A 21,258-nucleotide genomic window follows, 5' to 3' on the forward strand; every position below is an offset into this window, starting at 1 on the left:
ATTCAATATGCCTTTGGTCAAAGCACCTTCCTCTACACCACTGGCAATATTCACTTAAAATGTTAGTATTGAACAGGAAGATTTTAATCCTTCCTCTTAATCTCAGCATATAAAAGGAATCTGCTACATATGTGAATATTCATTTTATCTTGGAGGATTATAGCCTTCATATGACAAACATGGACCTTATCAAAGAATTTGTAGGATCTTTGTTAATAAGTCTTTAGAAACTATTGAGTCACACAGAGGTTGAAGCAGAAAGGCAAAAAACATTGAAATTAAAGTGTTAGGTTGGAATCATGGGAACTTGGAGTCATTTGGCTACTATTACTTGTGTGACCTTAGATTAGTCACTTAACTTCCCTTTTACTTCATTTCCTCACCTGTATACTGTGGATTTTGGATTAGATAGCCTCTAAATTAACTTCCAGATTTAGATTTGTAATCATATGGCTTATCTAAGGTAGCAATAAGGGTCAAGAAGCAGGGCTTCAACTCACTTTTTCCTGATATCAAGATCAATAGTCTAGCCACTAAAGCCCCATTGCCCCATTATCAATAGTTAACTCCAATTTCCACTCATATGTGACTCAAAATGGAAAAAAGGAAGCAGAAATATGTTTGGAATGCAAATATTATCAACATAGCAATGGGTTCAAATCAAGAAAACATGTAATGCCCAGTGGATTTATGCATCGGCTATAGGGGGTGGGGGGATGGGGGGTAGGAAAAGAAAATGATCTATGTCTTTAATGAATAATGCTTGGAAATGATCAAATAAAATATAATTTAAAAAAAGAAAAGAAAAGAAAAGAAATATGTTTGAATAGTTAGGAGTTCAGCTAAAAGAGGAGAGAAAATATGGTTCAGGGACTAGAGTGGTAAGAATTTGGAACCAGGAAGACCAATTTCAAATCTTAATTTTAATATTTGCTATATGCACTATAGTATAGTAGTCCCTCGGTAACCGAGGATGACGTTTGTCTTTGTGCTTTTTCATCTGTGATGTAGATGAGTGTGCACAAAAACACTTGTGCGTGAAGGAGATTTAAGTAGAAAAGTTGATGCACAGAGACAGTCCCACTCTCTTGGCATTGGAAGCCTGGGTCCAGTGGCATGAAAGGTCGTTACACCTGGAGACTTCCTCATACTATATATAATACTTGATAATATTTATTAGATATATGTGTATTGTGAGGAAGTCCCTTAAGCTCTCCAATCTCACTTTCCTCATTTCACTGGTAAAAATGAGGTCAGAATAGATGGCCTCTGAAGTCCCTTCCAACTCTGAATAACAAGTTTCCACAATCCTATGAGAGATACATATCTAATTTCAAATTCAATTTAATTTTCTTTTTTCATCTGCATAAACCAAGGACTGAAAACAACATGCACTGGATAATGGTAGATGTTATAAGGCATTAATAGACAAGTTCTTACTTGGTTGTGAATATAATGAAATAATAATCTTCAGAGGTTAAACTATGCTCATCATGGAAAAAGTCCTTTTATTCATTTTCCAAACCCTGGTCTAATTAGTAGAATATTACAAATAATCAGTATCTGCAGCAAAGTGAGCACTATGTGAAATACCAACTTAAAAAGAAAGGCAAAAACATGGTTCCTGATCTCAAGGAGCTCACACTGTAAAGGAGCAGACAACATGAAAAGGAATTGTAGACTATAACAAATCATACACCTTTTAAAAGAAAATAACTGTTTTTCAGAGTAACTTATCTTATAAATTGCCCAAAAAACAGGAGTTATTCACATGACCTCATTTTATTTACTACCCCCTAAAGAAGAATAAACTATTTGGCATCAGGCAGGAGATAGATGTAATTCCAAAAAATGTCCACAATTTAAACATAAAATTAAATTACTTTCCAAAACTATGCCCCATAATTATATGTAAATAGGCAAAATTTGTACTACCAAATCAACTCAACAAATACTTATTGAATATCTACTAGTTTCATCTTCAAAGAGATGCAGCAGCATAAGCTTTGTAATATCCCTACAGGGAAAGGCAAAAAGCTTCCTCTTCATGCTCCTCCATTCCCTCCTTTCTAATATTAAACCTAAACCTCTCTCTATAAAGAGCCTATTACATAAGGTATTATGCTCATCCATCTCTGAAGTTCATTATAAGCTTTCTTATCAATGCACAAACATTGATGTATGATCATAACTTATGCATGAAACATACTTCCAGCGAAAAAGTAATGTCTTCAACAAACCACCCACTGTCTCAGCTCCTCAATTCAACAACTCAGAAGTTCCACATACCAATGCATTTCTACACCTCACCCTGCCCCCCAAACCCCCAATCATTTAAATACCTTCTGGGTAAGCAGTTTCTAACCACAGCTGGGTCAAGAACAGTTTTCTAGAAGGCTGCTGAGTCATCCCAGAGTTATTCCCCATAACAAGAAAACTAATTAAATTTTCCACCTTTAAAATGCTCATAATAATTCGTGGTCAAACTCTATGCATCTGGCCCACGCTTATCTGGCAGGAGCGTGCTAAGGAATACTTTTCTAAAATAAAAATGTTAATTTTTTTCTGCACATGTTTATAGAATCTTCTCTGTAAAACTCAGCACTTTATGATATCATTATGTTATCAATCCTCACAATGAGTAAGGAGGCATTTGAAAGTCCTGTATTATTATCTTTATGTTCCAAAGATGGAAAGTGAAGCACCATGCATTAAGTGACTAGCCTGAAGCTAGACAGTAAATAAGTTCCCAGCAGATCTGGAAACAGAAACTGTGGGCTTCTCGTTCCAGTTGGTTCATTATTGTTCCTGTCATAAATTTTTTGGGGGAATTCAATTCCTCTTAGTTCAGAACTTAACACAGTGCTAGGCACACAGCAGAGAGCTAGTACACATTAAATACTGGATAATAAGGCTATTGATTGAAATGTGCTTGCATGGGTAAGTTTCTGAAATCTATCTTCCCTAAAGCTATACATTTAGAAAATCTACATTGACACCAAGTTCTCTAGGTCTAGGGAAAGATGACTTATTCAACTCCTTAACTCCCTTCTCCCCTAAATCTTTCTCATTTTTATTCATCATCTCCCTTAACCCACCCTGTCCATCTGCAAAAAGCCTAAGGAAGAGTATAAATGGTGGAGAGGAGAGAATGAACTGTCAGTGTGTGAAGGGTGATATAAAAGGGGCCCATGTTATTATACTCAAAAGACATTAATTTTTAATTTTATACTTTTTATATTTACAATTTAATAAAAATTTAATTTTAATTAAAATCTAAAGTCATCCTACATTAAGACTTTCAAACATAATTTACATTGACAAATAAAATGTAGAGTAGATTTAGATGGTAAATGTAAAGGTCAAGAAAAACAGATATAGGAAAATATGTGAAGAGCTGTGGCTTTCTTCTGGGAGGAATAGACAAAGCTTCATGTGGAAATGACAGTTGAGCAGTGCCTAGAAGGAAAAGTAGTATATCTACGGAGATGAAAAGCAAGTGCTTTCCTGGCATGGATGGAAAGCCTGACCAAATGCAGAGGCAGGATAGTCCAGGTTTAAATCAGATAAAAGCAAGTGGCAAGATTGGATGGATGATAGATTAAATTGACATATGCTGAAACAAAAATGAAAAGGTCAAGTTGAAGCCAGAATACAGAGGATCTTAAAAGTCAGACTAAGAAAGAGAATAAATTTTAGCCTATAGGAAGTTTCAAACCAGGGAAGTGACAGGTCAGATCTTTGGAAAAATTATTTTGGTAGTTGTGAGAATGATGGACCAGAATGAGCTAGAGACTGGAAGCACTTCCTTTTTTTAAACAAAACAGCCATTTGCTTACCACTTCACTAGGATATATGCTGATATTATAAAGTAAATGGAAGAACCGATATTTTGGGTTATATTCAATCTTGTATTCTGTCTCTGACAAAGGATAGCTCCAATCTGGCATCTTATCTGAGCATGAAGAGGCAGGTTTCCCTAGTATGCCAAAAGGTTAAGGTTGCTCTACCAACAAACCCTGTCATCATTTTAATAATCCATTATATATCCATTGTCTATAGAATTTTCACATGATTTCAGGTGTACTTCTTTTTTGCAACTAATGCTTGCTGTGTGAATATAGTTTTCTTTTCATTTTCTAAAACTATTCACTTAAAGGAGAGGGACCTCCTAGTAATTGGGAATCTGAAGAATTAGTATATTCACTCTATCCCTATGCCTCAAGATTCTATAAAATTATATGTTTAAAAAGTGTTTATCTTGCCAAAAAGAAATAAGCATAGATCAAGCAGGGTTGCTCGAAGAAAAACAGAGACAGGGTGATACTTTTAGAAGTCAAGAGACAATCAAACATGGATTGGTTCTTCTGAGAGAAAAGGAAAATTCACTTGAAATAAAGTTAAGATAGCTAGTCCTTACATCCAATCACATATATGATAAATGTTTAAGCATCTACTGAATGAAGAGCACCAGGTTAGCTCCCAGGACAGATACAATTATTAAGTATTTGTTTGTACCAAAAACTTATCTTTTCAGATGAAAAGTAATGTGATTTTTTTATATTGGAGAGTTCTTTCATCTCTTTTCTCCAGGATCGCTCTGCCTCCTATTTTTAACTCATGTGAAACAAAGTATATAGATTTTATAAAAAGTGTATAGATTTTAATCTAACTCATATTATGGTTCATCCATTTTATTTCTATCGCTTTACTAATATGCTAAGGAGTTTCACTTTATAGTGATGATTACTTAAAATATTCTTTGCATTCTTTGCCATTTATAAAATTTTTCATCTATAAAATAGGCATGTAAAATCACATCCTCTAATGCTGTGCTAACTACATAGAGAGACAGATTGATCTTTTAGGAGAAACAAACACAACCAACTGGAAAAGAAGAGTCTACAAATGGTTGTGACAACTTTGAGATATATTATGTGGTATTTGAAGCTTCACAATTTTAAAAATCAATACTAAAAATTTCCCATTTATAGCTGTCATTTAAAAAATGGAATCTTCTCTTTATATTGTCATGAATATAAAGTTGAATTTTTGTAGTCTGACCCTATAAATACATAAGAATGAGTCTTGGGTTGAATCACAGAAATTGGGTGTCAACCTTACTTCAATTTATATTTAGTGTAATACCTGAAGACTTTATAGTTAATTAAATAATTATTATAACTTTTCAGAATGAACTGGAATATTCAAGGACCAATGGTCAGATTGAGAATAAATAAAATTTCAATATAAGAACTTTTTACAAAGAAAAACTAGTACTATATTTCTACAAATATATAACTAACTGAAAAATAATTTCTCTTGGTCATGACTTCTCTCCTTCAATTTCTGCCTTGATTACTTCTGAAGAATGAATAATTTGTCTTAAAACTATCAAGTACTTTAAAAATTACTATTATACCACTTAGAGTTTTAAAATATTAGATAGCATTTCTAAAATAAATGATAAGAGTTTGAAAGGTAGTAAAAATTAAATACTCTTTGGTAGTCAGTAGGACCCACCTACATATGTATATATCTTTGCATAATGCTATACAAATGCGTGTGCATACTCCCAGCAGTTTTGTTGTAATTAACTAGATTGCTTTTGAGGAAAGGGAAGAATTCATAGTTAAGGAGATATATGAAGAGTTGTAAAAACAAAATTTTCATATTCTAGGGAATTGTTTATAGCAGGTGGATTTGTAAAGGCTAAATATCTTTTTTAAATGCTTTTTGGGTGACATCTACATCATATCAAAAACAAGTGATCAGTTTATTCAATAAAACATGTCAAACTCCTTTGAAAAACAAGAGGGATACCAGAAAGCTCAACATATTAATATAGGAGGAATCTGGGGGGCTCAGTGGATTGAAAGTCAGGCCTAGAGATTGGAGGTCCTGGGTTCAAATCAAGCCTCAGACACTTCCCAGCTGTGTGACCCTAGGCAAGTCACTTAACCCACATTGCCTACTTCTTACTGTTCTTCTGCCTTGGAACTAATACACAGTATTGACTCTAAGAAGGAAGGTAAGGATTTTAAAAAAAGATTAATATAATACTTCAGACCATTATGTTTAGACCCCACCATGACCACAACATACTTAATCATATTCTAATTTGTATTACCATTGTGTTAGCTTATTTTCCTGCTATAATTTAAGCTTAATGAAGGCAGTAGATATATGTTTACACTTGGTAAGTAAAAGGTTTTTCATGTATTTAATTAATGTTTACTGAATTGTTTTCCCAATTTTCAAAGATGGAAAAGGTTGATTTCTGAAACACCCAAGTTTTATAATGGTTCCCTGAACAGCTAATTTGTGAACACATAGAAAAGGTAACACTGATAAATATGTCAGCATGTCAGGTCAAACAAATAAAATTTTCTTTTCTATTTTAATAGCATTATTCAATTATAAAACATATAAATAGGAAGCATGGTTTAAGAGGGAAAAGGATTAGCCTTGGAGTCAGGAAAACCTGAGTTCAAGCCCTGATTCTGATAGAAACTAGCCATATGTCTATAGATGCTTCTGTTCAATTCTTGATGCCTTTAAATAACTTCATAAACTTACAAAGTATAATTAAATCAGCATTCTGAATCAGTAAATGGAATTTTCACACTAGTAACCCTGCCCCCAAATTGCAGGAGCAGACCAAAAAAAAATCCCAACAAAAAAGAAAACAAAAGAGTAGAATATCATAGGCAAAGATTTTGTCAATGTACTTGACAAAGTTTCTCATGGCAACTTGTCATATAATTTATTTCTATAAAAGTCTGCATAGTCGCATGTTTACTTTGTTTTCTAGATATTTCAAACAGTAGCTATTTGTTCATGAGAATGAACATCAAGGGAGGTGGTTATTGGAATGCCAGAGGGTTCAATTCACATTGACCCTGTTCTATTTAATAGTTTAATCAGTAATTTAGAGGAAGATTCAGAAAACATCAAATCTTCTAGTGACAAAACTTGTAGTGACAAAACTTCAATAAGAAATGTTTAAAATAGCAGAATAAGCATCTCAAAAATCATGAAATAGTAGCTATATACTATTTTTAATAAAATATTCAATAAAAATATACTCAATAAATATAGAAAAGATAAATTTTATAGATATTATTGGAGTTAGTTCACTTTTTAAAGATTTCACATGTTTATATCCAATTCTATTTTTTGCTTTGTTTTCATTTTAGTTCTAATGCTAAACTACATATTATTTTAAAATGCAATTAATTTTTCTTCTGTGGTGTTTAGATAATTGTCTTTATAATTCTGTAGATAAACAGGTACTTTAGCAAATGAAAGTAATTGCTAGTAATTAAAGAATAAGTGATCAATGGATATGACCAGAGGGTTAAAGAGGGGTGGCAAAAAAGTATAAATAATAACTGGAGAAAATGCCCAAATTATAATTCTTGCTAATATTCAAAGGAATATTAATTATCATATCTTTGAGGTACTATCACATCTCCACAAAATTGGCACACACAAAAAAAGAACATCAATGCAATACAATATAGGTAAAGAATTGGAAAAATAGGTATGCTCATTCATTGCTAGTGTAATTTCAAACTTGCAGAATCATTTTGAAGAGCTATCTAGAATTATATGTCAAAAAGTACTAAAATAATGATACCCACTTGACATAATAAATCCATTATTTGGAAATACACTGTGAAAGCTTTATAAAATTACAAAAAATAGCTAGCTGTTCAAAGATCATCATATCATCATTATTTATAATTGATAAAAATTCTATCATCCTCAATATCTACCCAAAAATGGTTAATTAATTCATGGCACATTAAGGTAATCAGATATTGTAATGTAGGCAAGTAAAGACACATATAAAGAATATAAAGGAATATGAAAATTAAAAAAAATAATGCCAAGTTAAAAAAAAGTAGAACCAGTGTAGAATGTATATTATAACTGTGTTAGAGAAAAACAGAAAGGAAATTAATGGGTAAAGAATTCTGTCAAAGATTTAAGGGAATAATTGAGGAGAAATAATATTTTTACATTGAAAATAATTTATTTAAATATAACAGTTTAATCATACTCTTAATTTTATGTTTATAATGATAATTTTAAAATGTCATGTGATCTGGTATAAGTTTGGCTGTTGGGTTAGGTTCAATGAATCAAATGTCTAAGTATATAATAGAAGTCATTGCTTTATATCACTTCTCATGAAAAAGAGCTATAAATTTTATTCGACTATAGGATCAATAGGAATCTACAGTGTGGCATAGCTGCCAAAGGATCTACTATAATTCTGGATAGTAGTAATAATGATATTATACTCTAAAACAAGTTAGATAATATCCTAGTGTATTCTGAACTATTACAATTGCATCATCTGGAGTACTGTCTCTGGCTCTGAGCCCTAGATTTTAAGAGAGTGGAGATCAGCATACTGAATTATTTGAAGGATATTTGATTTGAAGAATACTTCAATAAGTTGGGAATTTTTTCCAGAAAATTAAAAAGTTATGAAGGACATATATCCATGAGGTAATTGGTAGTGTGCATGTGATATTCCCTCTGTTGTTGCAGATCCTAAGTCATCCACAATTTAGTGAACTGCTTTCAAGAGTTACTATAAGTGATAAGTGCATTACCCTGTGGGGAAACTGAAAATGAATACTTGTAGACATGGCTATAGCATCTTTGTTCTATTGTGTGTCATAAGGTCCATATTTGAAAGTTTTCTAATTTAGTAACATTTGAAAAGCCAGAGCTCTATAAGTGTAGACTTTAGCAACTCAGGAAAATGCCAGGGAAAACCTCAAGTGGGTTTCCATGGACACAAGAGATATAACAGTTATCTTCATATACTTGAATGGCTGCTATATTGTGTGTAAAAAATTACTTATCCTTTATAGTCATAGAGATCAAAATGCTTATCATTTTGATTATATCAAACTTGGTTATATCAAATTAAACAGCTAAAACTATAGTAAAATGTAACTTAACATAAACAAAGTAGTTCTAACTAAATTTCACAAACGTTTATTTATGTCTTACTCTGTGTAAGGCAGAGAAACAGCATGACATGCTAGATAGAGAGCCAACTCTGGAGTCAGAAAGACCTAGATTCAATTTCTGACTCTGATACATACTAGCTGTGTTACCATGGATAATTCATTTAACTTCTCAATGCCTCCATGTCACTCTCTAAAACAATAATTTGTAGAAAATTAATCAAAATGCAGTGAAGGGGAGATTTCCATCCTAGATGTTACTTGCACTGATTTAATCAAGTATCTCAACCACTTCACTCCCACAAAGTAAGTAAATGATATTTCTAATAATTAGTTCTGACCAAAAATGGAATGGAAATTGCTTTGTGAAATAGTGAAGTCCTTGTCAATAGTATTATGGAGAAGATTCTGCTAGGAGGTAGCAGTTTAGATGACTTCAAAGATGCCTTCCAAAGTAATATTGATGATTATATCATACTTTTCTTTTGGCATCATATAGAAACAGCACCTTTTTTTTCATTTTGAGGTTCTTTGTCTTAGCATTAGGCACAACCTTAGAATCACAGACTTTAATGTTGAGGGATAGTTTTGAAAATGTAGTACTTTTTTCTTTATAGAATATTTGCTTCCCATCCTAAATTCATCTATAATAATTAAATGAAAAGTTCTAAATTCTCAACTCTAAAATCTTAACTCCTATAAGCATAGATGAATTTTCTGTCACTTTAGCTTAAATACAGTCAATTGCATCTAAACTAAACCAAAAGGAGTCATTAATTTGATAAGAAGACAGTATACCTTCTATGGGCTGCAATACCTAAACTTTATTTGAATTTCACTGATACATATTTATGCTATGCCAATTATACAAAGGTAATTATCAGGTGATGCATGATCAGTTGTAATTTGTACTAAGTAAGTTTGTTGATGGGACATATACAGATAGTACTATCAGGAGCAAATAAGATCAAGGAAAAAGTAATTCATCAGGAGCACAGGAAAGACTAAATTAGAAATTTAAAAGAAGCTGTTATAGTTTTAATGGAACCACCCTATGGAAATGATTTTCCTTGGTCATTACTACTACCTTTCTATCAGTTGTGAATTAAATATTTAAGCAAGATGTGGCAGATAACTTAAAGCTGCAGTTATGGTATATTATACTGTATTGCAGTTATATTGATCTTGCAAAAGTTACATGATAATATGAAACTATAAAAATTAATTTAAGTAAATATAAACATCAATTAAAGGTCCTTTGTCATGTTTATTGGTATGTTTCTTTCTTGTCTTTGTCTTATGTGTTCCTAGAAAACTTGGGACATTTACAGTTGTGTGCTTTGCAACTTGGTGTGAAAACAATTGATCAGTTTTTCAAATCTACCAAAGGAACTGTGTAAAGTGTTCATCACTTCCTTCTAGTTAATATTTTATATTATTTTAAAGTGTTAAAGAAAATTACATCTGGTTTTGGCTTTCAGGTATTAATTTACTTTGTTTATTCATCAAATAAGCATTAAAAGACATTTTCTATGAAACTGACCTTCCTAGAGAACAGGAAACTTCAATAAAACAATGCACATCAGAGAATAGAAATGCTGAGTATATTAATGTGTTCTTTGAAGTAGAACTCTAAATTAATTATAGGTAAAACTTGAAACAATTTTCAAAAGTAAAAACACAGGCAACATTTTTTCATTGAAATAAGAATTTTATACTACCCCTTTGATTCTTTCTTTAACATATTCACTGTGAATTTAAAGTTCTAATTCATAATCATTTCTAAGGGAAATAGATGTCTTTTTAAAATCTTAGAAATCAGAACTTAAACTTCTGCCAGTGCAGCAAATAAAAATTTGGTGAATCTTGTTCTATTCAACTCTTTCTGAACATCTCATGATAACATTTCTTAGAAATCCATTTCACAATGTCATTAAGTAGTTTATGTGTGGGACCAAATATTCTAATTAACTAAACATTTTCCCATTGTTATAATCCAATGGATATGTCCAAGGAAGTAGCTCCCTGACTACTCAATGTTTTTTATGTCCGCAAGCAAAGTTTCCACATTGCCTAAATTGATTCTGTCAAAAGACATCTTAATCAGATTTAAGGAGGGAAAGGGGAGGGAAGCAGACTCAGATGCAAAGGTGTTAACCTTTTCCTAAAGGCTATAGTATTTTTGAAATTTAAAAAGTGAAGAGGTGATGGTGGTTGTAACTTTTCCTTTCCTTCCTTTTCCAAAGAATTTCAAATGGAAAACCATTTAATCAATCCTACACAGGCGGCTGAGATGAGCAGCAAGAAGCTTCCTCTTTCCACAGGTCAAGATATTGAAAGCCTTTTTAAAAATTTCAAACCCCTGTTAGCATGAACATAAACCTAAAGTGACACTTCGCCTAATTCGCCTTTGGCTTCCCTCCTGGCAGCAGCTGCTCTTTCAGAAAACTCGTTCTGCAGCATTAGCTTTCCGGTTTTGAAGCAGGTGGGTGACTATCAGCACTTCGGACAGCGGCTGTCCGTGCTACAAGTTTTGTTCCCAGGATTTCAATCTAGACCCCATTTCTCGAACTCTGGCCCCCAGGAACAATGGAGAACCAAGATGTTAGACTGGAAACGATAATTGGGATAATCTCCCCACATTCCACTTTCCTTCATTCTCTATTATCGAAAGCCCTCAGGATAAGCTAATTAAGACAAACTAAAACTATCACATAACCTAGAAAGGTATTACCAAGATTTCAAATGGACATATAGGAATCTAAAAGTGATTTTTAGTAGACTGTCTGGAGTCGCTGCCAACTTAGAGCATTATCTGCTTGAAAGTGAAGCTTCAGCACAAAGCCTGGCCCTAACCCCACCTACCATGGGCTCTCAGAAGCAACCCAAACAGATCAGTCACCAAGCTAAGAAAGGTGTGGAGAAAGAGCCAAACAATAAAGGAGAATACATGGAACAGAGTCAAAGCTCCCCTGTGAACCTTCTCAGTCGGCTCAGGAGGAAAAGACAAATGGTAGTAGAGGCCTCCAGCACATACATTGTGGACAGTGATGCGTTTGTTAAGGAAACAACTGGAGTGGGGAAGGTACTCACCATGTTGACTTCGGATACCATATCGATACTCGCGATATCAATGTTCATCCCAACACAGACTGGGGGACCTGAAGAAAACCAGAACAACGTAAACCCCCACAATGGTATTTTGCAGGACTATGTTGGTCTGTGCTTCGGGATGGGGGCTGGGGAGAAGGCATATGAAGAAAGGAATCTATCAGTTCCCACCCCAAACCCTACAGCTTCCCAAAGGAGTTTACAGATATCCCCCCAATACACACACACACACACACACACACACACACACACAAACACACCCCTCACAGACACCCCATACACTCCATCTCCGCTCCAATACCAAGGGTGGTTAGTTAATCCCGCAGTAGCAGCGCAAGTACCACTTACCCCCAAAGTCGGGTCTTAAGCGAATGTCGTAGCCTTTCAGTAGCTTGTCCACGGTCTCCTTCACGAAGGACATGTTTCCAGGATCGTTCACACTATGGAGTAGGGGGTAGGAGGGTAGGGGGTATTTCAGGGGAGAGTAGACACAAAGATCCCGGGTCAGGTTGCAGCTGTCATCTACCAGCACCCCAGATTCCTATCCCATCCCAACACACACATATTGACTGCCATACACACTGGCTTCGGGTCTTCTGCGACCGGGGGTGCTTGCTTACCTTTGAGCGCAGCAAACCACCGCCACCAGCACAGGGGCCGAAAAGATGCCGAAAAGCCTTCCTCCCGCAAAGCCCCACATCCCTCCGCCGCTCCCCGGGAGGGGGGAGGGGGGGCCCCGTCGCCGCCGCGACCCCGCTGCTGGTGCTGCTGCTGCCGCCGTCGCCGCCGCGGCTGACCGAGAGCGGCGGCGGCGGAGGAGGAGGAAGAGGAGGAGGAGGAGGAGGAGGAGGAGGAAGAGGAGGAGGAGGAGGAGGAGGAGGAGGAGGAGGAGGAGGAGGAGGAGGAGGAGGAGGAGGAGGAGAGGGAGGAGGAGGAAGAGGAGGAGGAGGAGGAGGAAGAGGAGGAGGAGGAGGAGGAGAAGGAGGAGGAGGAGGAGGAGAGGGAGGAGGTAGAGGAGGAGGGAAAGGGGGAGGAGGACAAGACGGCTGCACCACGCACCCTACTCTCCCCCCTCCTCTCAATCCTCCTCCCCTCCCCCCCGCAGACACCAAGGCTACACGGACCCAGTTGCCCTCTCTTCCTTATTCTCCAACCCCGCCCCCAGCTTGGCCGCTGTTTCCCAGGGGGAGTGGAAGAGGAAGGAAGAGGGTGGGAGAGAAAAGGCTATCTGTAGCTCTAGGGTGCGGGAGGGCTGAGATTGGCACTAGCCTTAGAAGAGCTTCATGTCTCTACTACTGCTCAGGGGCTAGAGTAACGAAACCTAGTCTCTACGGACTCAGCAAAAGCATTTTCTTCCTTTCTGTGGCAGAGACAGGGGCGGTTGCTTCTGCTGCTGCACATCTGGCTTTGCCTGGGAAAAAGAGTCTCCCCCCTTTCACCTCTTCTGCCCAGTGGTTGCGACCGCTGCTGCTGCAGCAGCCATTGATAGCGAGCTGTGACCAACTCAGTACCTTGCTTCCTAGCCCCCGTATCCCATCCCCACCTCTAGTAGGCTCTGGACAAAGAGCCTGATGCATTAAAAATTAAAGCTTAGAATCTGTTTTCGAAGCTCCTTCTCCTCCCAACATTTTCCGCTGTCTTCCTCCTTAATCTCGAAGACCCTTGATTTCAAGACCCCCTCCACTTCCTTAAGCCTTCCGGATCCGTACAACAGCATCAACTCCTGATATACAAGCTTACTAGGCAACAGGAACCATAGTCCCGATGGACCAGCTCCTGTGAAGCTACAGGGAAGCCCTATTGTCTCATTCTTCCCTCTCCTTTCCCAGTCCCCAATCACACCGGAGCCTTGAAGCTAGTAGCCGCCCATATATTGTTGGAGGTTGGGGGACAAGGAGCTACTCCCCTTCCCCATCCCCCATCGGAGCTTCCGGAAGTGGACTACAGTCCAGGAGGGAATCCCCACCCGAGGATCCTAGCAAAGTCGCTAGATCGCAAGAGGAAAGAAAAGCAGTCAGCACATTGGGATATGTTGTGCAAATGGAATATAATACACCCTCTATCTTACACTACCCGGGGTTCACTTGTCCCCGCTCCCCTCTCCAAAAGTCAGTAGGGAAATAAGATATTGAAACCAGTATCATTGAGCGCCCCCCCCCCCCTCCTCCCACACACACACACCTCATGCAAAACTAGTTCCTTTTCCATTCTTTCTGTTTGGCCAATGGACCCAAAGATCTTAAGAGATGTCAAAAATCACCCACAGACATTAAGGTGAATTTTTTTCCCCTGATACTGAGGAGAAAGATTGTACAATTTTCTTGTTGCCAAGTTGAAACCTTACCTCATTTTCTGTTCTGTGTAGCCCTAGGGTAATGCCATTAGTCAATGAAAGTTTAATAATAGTTTATAGTAATCCCACCCAGTTTACCCCAGTATTGATTCCTTTTTTCTTATGAACTTAAACTGGTTTTTGACACTATTATAAGCAAAAACCTATACTGGGAATCTTATTCTCATGTTGGCACTTCTCTGTATATTACTATTAAATCTTACAGAAAGAATTCAACAATTGCATATCTGAAACAGGAAACATGACCACACAAATTGAAAGGGTCACATTTAAATGGATGGAGATAGGTAAATGCATTCTTTAAACACAAACATTTAAAAAGAAAAAAAGATGAGAAAATATGGTAAATCATTTCAAGATACAGAGATCTAAACTGAGGTATAAAGTCACTATGTTACATTCTGTCCAGTTACAGTGAACTAAAAAACATCTTGTCCAATTGTTCAAGTTTCCTAAAATTACTAATTTATTAAATATTCCCATTCAACCATTATATCATCTAATAAGAGAGCAGGGATTAATTTGTTGACACCTATAGAGAGGTTATTCTGTCTGATTCCCATTACAATTGATCAAAGTAGGAAATCCAAGGTAGCCTATCATTTGATAGAAGCACACCATAGAGAGAAAATGGCAGTATAGAAATAGTCATTTAGGCAGCCAGAAGTCACCACAATTTAATTGAATTACCAGAATCAAAGATTTTAAAAGTTTGACATGATCTTTACAACTTTATTCTCCAACCTAAAAGGAATCCCTACTTTAACAGCTCCTGCAAGACATCATCCTGTATTTAATTGATTATGTCTTTTGGATGATAATTGTCACCATCCAACCTACCCCTTTACACTTTGGAAAGTTTTAATTGTTATTTATTTATTTATATATTTATTAATGTGTTTAGAAATTCCACCCACTACTAGTTCTGTCCTCTGAGGTCAAATAAAAGAAGTCTCATCCCTCTTTCAATTGACAGTCTTTCATGTCTAAGAAGACAGTTATTATTTTTTCAAAATTTCCTTAGTATTTTTTCAAATGGCATGAACTAAAAGGGCACTTAACCAGATGTACTTGTAAAATTATACACCAAATGACAGGTATGGCCTGACCAGTGTCAAGTAAAATCAGGGAGATTATATTATTCCTTGTAGGAATTTCTCACTTAATTGTAGCCCAAGATTCATTACTTCTTTTTGGTTGCTACATCCCATTTTGAACTTGAATTGATCTTTCCATACATCAAAAAGATCTCCCCCCCAAACACAGTGATGTCTGAAAGGTGATTTTTTAAAAACCCAGTTGTAAGACCATACAGGTCACAGTCATTTGGATATTGATTCTGTCACATAATCCTTTAGATGCCCTCCCACATTTGCCTCAATTCCTTTGATGCTTATGAAATTTATATTTTTACCTAGGGAGGTGGTTGCAAGTCTACACCTCGCTTCCCACTTAGTTGATATATTTGCAGGATGTAGCCAAAGATGATTTTTTACAAGTCAATACAATTTTTAATACTCATTTTCTGATATTTTTCAATCCCATGTTCTGTTCTTCCTCCCATCCCTCCTTTTTCCCTAAGGAATATAATGATATGAATTATACACATAATATCATGTGGTACATGTTTCCATGTTTGACATGTGAAGAAGACATATTGCTTACACTAGAGGAAAGTTCATGAAGAAAATAAAGTAAGGAATGTTTCTATTTGTACTCAGACTATCTATTCCTTCTATGGCAGTAGATATCCTTTTTAGTCATTAGTCTCTTGGAATTTTTCTGGATCCAAAGATGATGAAGTTTTGACATGATAACAATTACTTAAAATTAAAATTGCTGCCGTACATGATAATCACTTCAGAAGTTATTGCATATGAGTTTGAAACAAATTAGTTACTCCCCTAGTTTATTATGATGTGTATAACAGGTGCAAAATATATATTTGTTGAATTTAACTAATATTAGGAAATTAAATCTTTATTAATTACTTAAAAGGTAAAGGAATCAGTTGGAAGGAAATACCAAAGTTTTAATGTTTCACTGAATCTATAATTACTTTACTAGATAAGAAATTATATCCTTTCTAAAAGTGTATCTAATTTAAAAGCACAAAATAATAGTTTTTAAATGTTGTCACAAGAGTTGTTTTTTAGATACCAGTAGACTAAAAATATTAGTGTAAAAAAATGGTCTCTGAACAAGAGTAACCTGATGCAGTCAATTTTCAATTAGCTGGAGAAATGGGACAGAAATAGTACAGATAATTGGCATCTGATGAAAATCCAAAAACTTTATTTGAGCTATTAACTTTAAAGTCTTTTTTTGAAACCTTTTTTTTTAAATTATTAAATAGCCCAAAACAGTACAAGATCATCAACAGTGTTAGGAAATATCAATGTATGATTTTTGAAAACATATTCAAATTTTGAAATGAAAACTATAGCTATCTTTAACATGCTATATCCAATTCCATTAGAAATTATTAGTAACATGAATTTGCAGATTTTTTTTTCATGTATAGGCATACAGAACAAATTTATTACTTCAAGGATAAGTTCTTTATTTTTGTCTCAGCAGGCCTTCTAGGTCTAAACTACATTGTTTTATAAGTTGCTGTGTGGAGCCTTCCTTAAATGAAATAGTATATCCCTTTGATGATATACCAAGCCTTGTATTTGAAAACATTTTGTGAACCTTACACCTCTCTGGCATAGTCTTTGTGCCAGAAAAGAGATACTAGAAGAGTAGAAAAGGGCACTAGATTTGAGATTAATAGTTTGGACTTCAAATCCTGCCTCTGACACTTGATATTTGACCTTTTATATATTACATAACAACTCTGTGTCTCAGTTTCCTTGTTTGTAAAATAAGGGTACTGAATTTGATAATGCTAAAGTTTCTTACAACTCTGAATCTGTGATCCTGCCCTAAAAGCTTGATAGTGAATTTATTGCATGTTAACGTGCCTTTATACTTTAAAAGTTTCTCCTTTGCTGAAGTCTTAAACCCATAGGAACAAATGAAAAGTGTTTTTAGGAAAGAGTACTTTTCTAGAATTTGAGCTGGAAGAAAAAATAGAGCTAGTCAGAAAAGGAATGAAAAGTAAAACCCAGCCACAATCGGATAGCATTATATCCTATCCTTTTAACTTCATGTAGGAAGAGGTCAGAGATTTTCATAAAGTAACCCCATGGACAGCAAGGGCAAAAAAATATCTGGCTAACAGCAAGAATATAAAAGAAATGAGATATTTTTTCACTCACAAAATGTGGTATTTCTGAATTTAGAATACAACAGAGAATAGATAAAATGATTATAACAGTGTGAAAATTGTCATCATAGTATAGTGGAAAGCAATAAGGTTGTGGGAAGGAAGTGTGCTACTAGACTACCTGATAATTCTCATATCATATCTCATGAGAGGTCTCCAGCAGGACAATCAGTTGTGAAAGAGACCTCTAGACTCAAGGAGTGGCAATAACAGTTCTTAGAACTGAGTCATTTGAAAATTGAGTATTTATAATTTGGGGACTACCTAAGTGAATTTTAGAATGATAATCAGAGATAGAATAGTTTATGAAACTTACTTCTTAGATCCTATAATGACTATTTTTTTCTTTTTTAAAAAAAGAGATAAGCAGAAAAACTGAATTAGAGAGGTGGGAATGGGATGGAATAATAACTATCTGAGTTTATCTTTTGCAAGAACATATCTCTAAGTATTAAATGGAGTAATATATGTAAAATACTTTGCAAACTTTAAAGCACTATATAACTACTAGTTGTTTTTATTTTATCATGGGAATGAAGAGGAAAATGGAATCATATGTGACCCATTTTGTATTCTAGATTTTTTTTCACAATATCTATTTGATGTTGTAAGGTTACCTGTTCGGTTTTCAGTTTGAGGTTGATAATGCTTTGTACAGAAGTATATGTAGTCATACATTAGCAGGAATGAAAATTTCAGAGAAAATGAGTCTCTAATGGCAAAACAGAAATAGTGGTGCTAGTAACAGAAATTGTAATTTTCTGTTTGGAGACATTCTGTATTTGGATTGCCAGTGGGTCATCTAGATTGAAATAGTAAAATAACCTTTTTGTACACATATGTAATTTTCTATTACACATGTAATGCCTGTTCCCTGACAACAAAGGTTCACAAGAGGACATGTCCAGTTAGGGATAATGTAGAAAGGCAAAACCATAAGTGATTTAAAAAGAACCATTTTTCAATTTAAAAAGAATAAAAGAGAAAATAACTTCCCTCTACACATGGTATCCTCTCTCTCTAGCAATTACAATAGTAAGGTGTGCCCTTTGTCATAGAAAAGATAACAATGCTATGACAATCTAAAACTCTGGGTTATCATATAAGTTTCTTGTTCTTCCTCCAGGGTTGTTGATGAAGACATGAGGGAATTGTGGGGATTGAATGAAATATACTGACATCATCTTGTGACTCAATTCTGAATCTAGCTCAGTTCCTTTTTTATTCAATTATGTGACAAGTTCAATTTCTGGCTTTAATTTATTAAATTATGAGAATCATCATAAAACTTTGTTGCATTATTTGAACAAAGTTCTGCATGGCTGGGAAGCTGAACTATTTCTACCTATTACTTAGAGACCATTAACTAAGGACCTAGGCTATGCTGCCCAGAAACCCTGTCAGATTTGAAGTTTAATGCAAGGAGTTTCCTCACAATTATAACTCTCAAGCAACTCATATATTTTATTTGAAAAACTAGCCCTGTAATAGTCAATCATTTATTGTGTCAATATTTCTTTGGTTTAATACAGATACTTGGAGAGAGTGTCCATTTCTAATTTCAGAGAATTGCACCTATTTGCTTTCCCCTTTCCAAATATTTCTTCCAACTAGAAATCAGTTTACCGAATTTTGTATCCTGATTTGTACTGTTTATGATTTTGTTTTTATTAATTATTATTTGATTATTTTTAAAGTAGTTAAAATCTATCCTTCTATTCATGGTCTATTGCCAAAGTTGAGGAGAGCTGGTACCAATTCATGGTACAATTGATATACATTGCTTAATTAATAGATATGCTCAGAAGCTTAGTCATTTCATCTCTAACCCTTGACACTTACCTAGAGACATTCCACTTAACTTTCTCCTTTAGCCTCAGGCTGCCAATGCCTTCCCAATACCACTATCTTTAAGGCATTATACTAAATACCAGAAATACAAAGACCAAAAATACCCTGTCCTTACCCTCAAGGGTTTACTTTGCACTGTCAAAAATATAATATATAATCACATTTATAAAATTAACATTTGAGGAGATGGAGAATTTTGACACTTGTAAAGATCAAAGAGGGTAAGAAGCCTGAGCTGAACCTTAGAAGATAAGTACTCATATGATGGAGTAAATTCAAGAAATGTATACTGGCTTGTGTAGATGTAGGGAGATAGGAAGTAAACTGCTAACTTTGGGAATCAGCCATTAACTCATTTTAAGAACAAAGAAGCATGGCCTTTAATTCCAGGAGTTAAGATGGTGAAGTAAAGAATGTTCATAGTTCACCAAACCCACCTCTAGATGATCACAATAAACCCACCAAGTATTTGAAAATGAATCCTGGAGTGATTAATATAATGGAAGAGAGGGTGAAATAATGCTCTGACCCAAAACAGCATAGAGAGATAATAAGGTGGAACCTGTTTTGCTAAGGTAGGAAAGGAGAATATAGGTCAGTGTGTTGGGACAAAACTCAGGTACAATATAGTGCAAGCAGCAAGGGAAGGAACAGAGCTGGGTTCAGTCCATTCTCAGAAAAGGGAGAATGGAAACCAATGTAGTATTGTACAGGTAGTAGTGGGAGTAGCATTCATAGCGTTCAGCCCCATAGCAACATTCAGTGAGATCCAGCATCAGAAATAGTGGGAGGAACTCAGCCCAACAAGATCCAGATGAGTAGAAGACAAAAGCCAACAAAATCCAGCACAAAGAAAATCTGGATTGAATAGGTCCAAGACTATCTACAGTAGGCCAGCCAGGTCCCCTCTGCTAAGTGCTCAGTCCAGGACCCAAAAGGCAACTGAGCCAACCCCAGGCATCGAAATAGACCAGGAGTCATCCATGCTAGGAATGGAACTGAGATTCAAAATATAGACAAAGTCTCAATAAAAGCTCGCTTTACTCCCCCCCCCAAAGAGGCAAAAGACAAAGAAGAAGCCAGATGCTAGAAAACTATTTCAGCCACAGAGATGCCTAAAATACAAGCTCAGAAGAGGACAACAATACAAAGATGAAAAAATATGAAACTTCAAAGGAAAATGTGAAAAGATATCAGGACCAAAATGAATTTCTAGAACTCCAAGAGGACAAAACATTAAGTGATTTAGAAAAAAAAAATTAGAAAAGAAAATGAAGGCTTAGAATAAAAATTCACTAAAGAAAACCACCTCCCTAAAAAAAGGAAGTACAAAAGCTTGAAAAAGAAAATAACTTCCTGAAAAGGAAATACAAAATCTCAAAACAAGAAAATGTCTCCCTAAAAATTAGAATTTGACAAATGTAAGCTAATGACTCCATAAGGCATCAGGAAATAATCAAACTCAAAATAAATAATAATAAAAAAGGAAATCTGAAATATCTCATTGGAAAAACAACTGACCTAAAAAATAGACCCTGGAGAGAGAACCCAAGAATCATTAGACTGCCTGGAAGCCATAATAATAAAAAGAGCCTCAGGGGGCAGCTGGGTATCTCAGTAGATTGAGAGCCAGGTCTAGAGACGGGAGGTCCTAGGTTCAAATTTGGCTTCAGACA

The 21,258-nt window shown here is 35.4% G+C and overlaps 1 protein-coding gene across 1 annotated transcript in view; it reads right to left on the reverse strand.

The window, feature by feature from the left end:
• Nucleotides 1-13,931, reverse strand: part of GABRB3 (gamma-aminobutyric acid type A receptor subunit beta3) — a 268,362-nt gene extending 254,431 nt beyond the window's left edge. The window contains exons 1-3 of the mRNA XM_001362948.4: nt 12,725-13,931; nt 12,453-12,544; nt 12,087-12,154 (exon numbers count right to left, since the gene is read on the reverse strand). Coding sequence (XP_001362985.1) covers nt 12,087-12,154; nt 12,453-12,544; nt 12,725-12,804 — 240 coding nt within the window. The 5' untranslated portion in view covers nt 12,805-13,931. The remainder of the gene's footprint in view (nt 1-12,086; nt 12,155-12,452; nt 12,545-12,724) is intronic.
• Between the last annotated feature and the right edge of the window lie 7,327 nt (nt 13,932-21,258).

The sequence above is a fragment of the Monodelphis domestica genome, chromosome 8 (assembly GCF_027887165.1).
Source record: "Monodelphis domestica isolate mMonDom1 chromosome 8, mMonDom1.pri, whole genome shotgun sequence".
NCBI lineage: Eukaryota > Metazoa > Chordata > Mammalia > Didelphimorphia > Didelphidae > Monodelphis > Monodelphis domestica.